General features: G+C 61.1%; 1 protein-coding gene across 1 annotated transcript; it reads left to right on the top strand.

Moving 5' to 3' along the window:
* Positions 1 to 2,283: 2,283 nt before the first annotated feature.
* Positions 2,284 to 6,696, top strand: MYL10 (myosin light chain 10). The gene is made up of 6 exons (XM_059415929.1): positions 2,284 to 2,370; positions 2,866 to 2,941; positions 3,774 to 3,878; positions 4,738 to 4,816; positions 6,288 to 6,336; positions 6,598 to 6,696. The coding sequence occupies exons 1-6, from the start codon at positions 2,335 to 2,337 to the stop codon at positions 6,694 to 6,696; spliced, it is 444 nt and encodes a 147-aa protein (XP_059271912.1). The 5' UTR covers positions 2,284 to 2,334.
* Positions 6,697 to 7,159: the final 463 nt, after the last annotated feature.

Here is a 7,159-nt window from a genome sequence, read left to right as displayed (position 1 = left end):
TGACCTTGCTCCTCTGACATCCTTGAACTTGACCTGATGTTGTCCCTAGTCCTAACCTTTCTCTTCACCCTTGATGTTACCCCTGCACCCGGCTTACCCTGGACTGTCCTTAACGGGTGGTCAGTCCATCCATGTACGTCCCAATTTGCATCTCTGCTTCCTGGACTCGGTGGGGGCTGCTGAGGTGAAGCGGTGTGGGGTTGGGGGGGCGGATAGGAACAAAGAAGAAGGGGGTGGAAGGAGACAGGGTGGGCTATGCTTAGAGGTTTCATAGCAGAAGCAGGACTCTGGTCCCATCGAGAGGACATGGTTCCCGGGGGTCCAGGCTTGATATTCCAGGATAGCCTGGGACCTACAGACTGGCGTGGAACCTGCCCTGCTGCCCTCTCTTTGCCTCTGTCCCCAGCCCCTTGGGTGTCCCTGCAGACTCTCAATGGCACGGCCCTTTCAAGTCTCTGTCTCACACCTTCCCTTTCCCTCCTGGCCTGAGAACTCTGACCTGACTGTCAAGTCTCAGTTCAGAAGCCACCTTCTCCGAGAGGTCTGCCCTGATTGCCCCAACAGCATAAGGGCTGCTCTGTGCTCTTAGTGTCTGTCCGTCCCTCCATCATTCCCCACTGATCCTCTGTCTCCGGGGAATCCCTGGGGACAAGGCAGGGCCTGATTCAGCGCTGGGTCCCCGGGACTGGGCACAGGGCCTGGCTGGAGCCCAGCAGGCACCTCATCAGTGTCCCGAGGTTCTGAGGTAGACATCATCTTGGTTTTATAAATGGGGACACTGAGGCTCAGAGCAGGCTGCTAATTTCTCAGCATTGCACGGCTGTGAGCCGCAAAGGCAGGATTAGAATTCAGGTCTAGGTAACCCCCTTCTGCCCCGAGGTGCTCCTTTCGGAAGATTTTCATTTTTTTTTTTTTTTAAGGGCACATTGTAAAAGGCAATTTCCAAGACGGCTGGGCTGGAAAAGGTCCCAGCTGGGAGAGCGGGAGGCCGCCCAGGCCCCTGGGGCTCCGGGGGCCCCTGTGGAGTCCTCAAGAACAATCCTGGCCTCCCTCAGGGGGCTCTGGCAGGGGGGGGGGCCTGGCCCAGAGTGGGGCAGTGGCCCACAACAGGGACACCCAGAAGGTTGCCCGAGACGGGGTGGGGGACACGCAGGCCGAGGGCAGGTCTGAGGAGAGAGAGGCAGACTATCCCACAGACGGAAGTGATTGTTTTTTATTAATCAGAGGGAAATGTGTATGTAATTATGTGAGATGAGCCCCGCAGGGAGGTTCCTTTCTTTATGATGTCTGAAGGGATTTATAAATATTACAGAGGCTTTACTGCACATAGTGTCCTGCCCGCCCCCTTTCAAAGGATTAGTGGAGACAAAGCACCCAGTAAAAGCTAATTAGAAGTCAGCCGGCGGTGCAGCTCCTGAGCCCAGGAGCCGGAGGGGAAATGGGGGTGAGCGCAGTCTGGGGGGGGCACGGGAGTGAGTTCGGGAAGGGGAGACCACACAGGGGCCGGGGCAGTGGGGGGAAGGCAGGGGGAGCCCACGCTCCGGGCCGGGGTGGGCAGAGGCTTGGCACCACTGACATGGAGGCAGGAGGGCTGGGGGTCGGGGGACACCCCTTGCCCCTCCGGCTCTGTGAAGCCCGGGCTGTTCTTTGAGGCCTCACAAGCCGCGGCTGAGACTCCTCGCCCACAGAAGGCCCTGGTGAGAGCTGCTGGGGGCGAAGTCCCCTCGGGGGGTCTTGGGGACCCAGAGGTTTCAGGGAATGCTCAAGGTTATGCTCTCAGGCCCCTGATATCCTGCGAGCAGCACGTGGAGTCAGGAAGGCCGACCAGAGACCTTCCGCGTGGGTGGTCGCCTGCTCTACCTGCTGTGGAGACGGGCTCTGGGCAGCCGTTTCCCGATGGATCCGCACTCGGAGCTGGGCCCTGGGTGGGTGTTGGGGAGCCCCGAGGGGGGACGGACAGAGGGAGATGTAGCCGGACTGGGTCCTCTCTGCTATACCGCCTGGGTTCCCCCCCACCAGGTCAAGAAGCTGCTGACTGGCCCATGGGGTGGGGGTCCCCAGGCTTCTGGCCTCAGGCAGGACAAAGGCCCCACTTACGGGCCAGGTTTCCTTAGAGCCCTGTCCTCTGCGGTGCCCCGTGGCCCAGGGTGGCCCTGTCACTCGGGACTGGGACAGGCTGGGACGGGCAGCATGGCATGGAGAGGTGGGTGGCAGGTCGGATGCGCGGCTGACCTCGGAGGAAGGCCCTCTCACTGCCTCCCACCTGGCACTTCCCAGGCACCCAGAAGAGCCCGCAAGAGAGCAGAAGGTGGTGCCAGCTCCAATGTCTTCTCCATGTTTGATCAGTCCCAGATCCAGGAGTTTAAAGAGGTCGGTCCGTGTGCCCTCTGGGCCACCGGGAGTGTTAGCGCAATGCATGGAAAGCATCCAAGAGGCTGGCAAGGCCCGGGTCACCCTTGGTCCCTGGGGGCGATGATGACGTCACTATCCTTAGAGTTCCCCACGTTGTGCCTCTGAGCCCAGAGACATGACTTACTGTCTTTGGGCAACCCCCACCCCCTCTCTACCTGAGCCTTTGCTTGCTGCGTGACCTCAGTGAGTCCTTCTGCTCTCTGAGCCTCAGTTTCCCTCTCCGTAAAAGGGGGTTGCCGCAGCATGACGTGAGGGGTGGGCATGGCGCCCCCGCCGTGTGTTGGCGTGCAGTGGGAACGGAATGGGTCTGCTAACACTGTCGTGCTGGTGCCGTGTGAGCCAGGAAACCCGCTGGCCGGAGGTTCCCCAGGCAGCGGTGTGCAGGACGACAGCCCCTTGGAGGGGGGAGGGCACGGGCTTGGGCAAGTGGCTCAGTACCCCTGTCTCCACCAGGCCTTCACCATCATGGACCAGAACCGGGATGGCTTCATTGACAAGGAGGACCTGAGGGACACCTTTGCCGCCTTGGGTGGGTGACCAGCAGCTGGGGGGGCTCGGGACTCGGGGCAGAACCGAGCCCGGGCCTTCTGGAAGGAGTGGGTACCTGGGGACAGGCCAGGGCAGCAGTTGCAGCGGTATGAGGGGCTTGGGTGCGGTGGGTGGCCTGTGCCTGGAAGGTATGGTCTGGGCCAAGGACACAGAGACGGCAGCAGGTGCACGAATGGCCTGGCCTGGGGGCCCGGGGTGGGGAAGGGGACCAAGAAAGCAGTGGGCGATGCTGGGGGAGGTGTCTGGGTTGAAGGTGACCAGGTTTCAGCTGCCAGGGGAAGCCCAGGGAGAGGCCTTAAGGCATGAATGGGTGGGGGTTCAGCTCACGGGAAGGGGGCATAACCGAGTCGTGCCTGAGCTACGCTTTGAGCTCTCGGAGATGTGATTGTCCCGTGGGACCATGAGGAACCCCCAGGTGATCTCCTCCTATGGCATATGAGCTCCGAGCTCCCGGTCTTCTGGCCCCTACGCACTTCCATTTTAGCTTCTTTGGGCCTCAGTTTTCTCCTCCGTGAAATGGAGATAATCACCAACTCGCTCTTCTTTCCACGGAGGCCGAGGTGTTAGCGGGGGCGGGGGGTTGGGCAGTGAGGCTGGGAGCAGCCCAGTGCTGTGGCCAAATGTGACCCCCTCTTAAGGTCCCCCCAGCAGGTGGGCAGGGCCTGAGGGCTGAGGCGGGGTCGGGGCGGCGGGGCGGGGACGATAGAACTGGGAGACCCTGGTCCTGAGCGCTGTTCTCCTGGACTGCCTGCGGGCAGGGTCCCCTCTGTCCCTCACTGTGCTCCTGTGGGTGTCCCCCTCCCCCGCCCCAGGCCGCATCAATGTGAAGAATGAGGAGCTGGAAGCCATGGTGAAGGAGGCGCCTGGACCCATCAACTTCACCGTCTTCCTGACCATGTTTGGGGAGAAGCTGAAGGGTGAGAGAGACCCCACGTCGCCCCGGGGCGGGAGGGCGGTCGGGCTCCGTGTGCAGACCGCTGGGAGCATAGGGCAGCCCCAGCTGCCAGCCCCCTGAGCCCTACCCCAGTTTCCACCTCTAGGCCAGAGCAGGAGAACTTCCGGGGCTGGGAGGAGACAATTTGTGTGAAGACCCTCCCCTCCCCTCGAGGGGCTCAGCAGGAGCTCGAGGGGCTCAGCAAGGATAGACCCCCAACCATGACTCCCAGCTCTAACCACGGCAGCTCCTGGGCTAGGATGTGGGGTAGGGCAGCGGTCCAGGCAGCTCTGTCCCTTTCTCTCTGGGCCCTGGGGAGTCACCCTCTGACCCTTAGTAGAGTTTTCCTGGGCTCGAGGCTTCCCTGGACAGAGGGAGGAGGCCCTCTGGGAGGTGACACTCCTCCCCACCGACACCCTTCCCAATGCCTTCCCTCTGATCTCCAGGCCCTGCCCGAGCCCAGTCTTCAGCCCCCAAGTACAGCACTGTCTTTTTGGCCTGCCAGTTCTCATGCACGTCTTGGGTGATGAGAGAGCCCCAGCGATGCCCCCATGCCAACCCCACCTCACTAATCATGACCTCTGAGCTTTAGTTTGTCTATAAAATCAGGCCAATCATCAGGAGGGTTAAGCCCATAATAAGTGCTCAGTGGGGTCTCCATGTACAGTTGCACAGGCTGCTCATAAGTACACGCAGCACCCTTGGTCATTACTCCTATTCCTTCTCAGAAATCTCCCTTCTCTTGCTCCAACTGAAGAAGCCCCCCCAGGTCCCCTCAACTCCTCGTGCTGGCCTGTCCTCTTCACCCTGGCTTTCTCCCTGCCTGTATGTGCTGTTTCTAGGTACGGACCCCGAGGAGACCATCCTCCATGCCTTCAAGGTGTTTGACACTGAAGGGAAAGGTTTCATCAAGGCTGATTTGTAAGTCCCCTCTGCCCTTTGTTTTGGTTTTTCTCTTCCCAAAGGTTCAGGTGGTCAGTGAGCTGGGTGAGGTCAGGGTCGGTTGCCGCCCAGTCTCCCAGCACTTAGCCAGCTCGGGCAGTGTCTGGCCAGGAGCCAGGAGGGCACTGCCCTGCCCAGCTTAGCCACCACTCGGTGTCTCTTCCCCTCTCTGGGACCTGGTGCCCCCCATTTCTGTGTGGTATGGGGCATGTGGGGTCACCAGGGGAGATTTTCCCAGTGGTAGAGGTGGGCCTTGAAGGGAAACAAAGGGCTACTTAGGCTGGGGCAGGGAACATTCTAGATGCCACAACACAACTATGAAGGAACAGGGCTTGGCGTTTGCGGGGCTGGTGAGGGGGCGGCTGGAGGTCGGGTGGGGGACGCTGAGCACAGAGAGGGTCTGTGTGGGGTAGGTCCTGCGACAGGCCCTGGGCTGCGTGTCTGCACTGGGGGCCACTGGGCTGGCATGTGGAGGTGGGGGCCCCAATGCCCCACCCCCAAGTTGTGAGCCACATTATGCCCAGGGCTAAGTGAGGGGTTGTTCAGGGCTCCTGCGGGCTGGGGCCCTCTCCTTCGCCCCTCCCTCGGGATCCACGGTTCCCACACCCGTCTTGGGGACCCCCACGAGGCACTGAGGGCAGCCTCTGTCCCGGCATTCACCTTCTCTCCCACCAGGGCTGGGCCAGGAACACTTCTGGCACCCAGTTTGGAAACCGACAGCCCCACCCCCGGGGCTATCGGACCTGGAAGAGGTGGCCGCCTTCCAGGCAGGCCACCGAGGAGGCTCCGGCTGAAAGGGAGTCTGGGAACAGTCCCCAGCCTGGAGAGTTGGAAACTGTGACTGTCCCACCATAACATAAATAATGGGAAATGTGAGTCGGTCCTTAGCGGGCTGGCCCCTGTGGCGCCGCGGGACACTTGGCGCTCAGGCCTGGCTCAGCCCTCTGATCCCTTTTCCGCCCGCTGTGCCCTGCTCGAGGGGCCCGGAGGGGGCCCTCCAAGCTCCTAGGGCATCAGTCCTGTGGGGCTTCACCTCCTGCTGCTCCCCTAGGCCCTGGGGCCGCTCAGACCCTATCCTATTACTGCCAGTCCTGACCTTTTGGCACCTTGGTTGTTCCCTCTATACAAGGGGCTCATAGCACTCACTTCCCAGGGCTATGAGGAGCAGAGAAGACCTGGGCAAGGCTGTCTCCTGCCTCGGCGGAGGGCCAGCCCTTGTATTCTCGGAGGCACGGGGAAGTGCCAGTGCGAGTCGCTCCCTGGCCGAACTAGCAGCGTCCCTAGAAGAGACTGAAGGGTCCACCTGAGGCCACACAGTCGTCTGGCCGGCGTCCTCCTGGGGCACGATGCCTCCCCACCCCCTGTCCGCTCTCACCACCCCCGGGATCCGCATGTGCACCCCGGGGTCGCCCTTCCCCTCAACCTGACCTTTCCTTTCCCCTCCGGGCAGCATCAAAGAGAAGCTCATGACCCAGGCCGACCGGTTCAGTGAGGACGAGGTGAGTGCGGGCTTCCCAGGGCACAGCCTAGAATCTTCCTGGCAAGGGCAGGAAGCCCCCTTCCGGGGAGATGGCCCCTCTTCTTTAGACGGTGACTCCTCGGGGGAGGACAGAGGTGAGTGAGGCTGGCTGCAGGCCCCTGGCCATCCCCACCTCGACCTGCAGAGAGGGGAGCCGCATTCTGCCTGACACCCTCGGGTGGCCTCCTGCTCCGGCCCCCTTTCGACCCGAGTCCAGGCTGACTCCCTCCTCCTTCCCCAGGTCAAGCAGATGTTTGCGGCTTTCCCGCCAGATGCGTGCGGTAACCTGGATTACCAGAACCTGTGTTACGTCATCACGCATGGAGAGGAGAAGGACTAGCAGGCCAGGGACCCCCTCCCCGCCCCCCCCGCAACATTCGGAGGTAGCAAAATCCCGTGGTGTTTTGGGGGCGACCCCCGGTGAGCCCCCTGCAGCCAACATGTGCAAAGGAGCATCTCCCCACGTCCCCCTGTCCCCGGCTCAGGGGCAAAGCAAGAATAAAGAATGCTAACAAGGCCTGCGTTTTCGTGATTAATGCTCCGGTTGGGGAGAAAGCGAAACATTCCTGTGTTGTTGGTTTTTCCAAAACTTTTTTTTTTTTTTATTTCCCCGGCTTTGCTCAAATGTTCCTGATGAGCTGGTGTTTAGAACTAATTGACAGTTTTAATGATCCCCAGCTGGACCACAGGACATGCCTTCATTTAGGAAGCTTTTACTGAGCACCTGGGGCGTGCAAACCCGGTGCCGGTCTGGGAGGGGGACACACAGAGGAGCCAACCCTGTCCCTGGGCCATAAGGTCGT

The sequence above is a fragment of the Mustela nigripes genome, chromosome 11, assembly GCF_022355385.1.
Source record: "Mustela nigripes isolate SB6536 chromosome 11, MUSNIG.SB6536, whole genome shotgun sequence".
In the NCBI taxonomy this organism is placed as follows: Eukaryota; Metazoa; Chordata; class Mammalia; order Carnivora; family Mustelidae; genus Mustela; species Mustela nigripes.
This window is presented reverse-complemented; position numbering and strand designations above follow the sequence as displayed.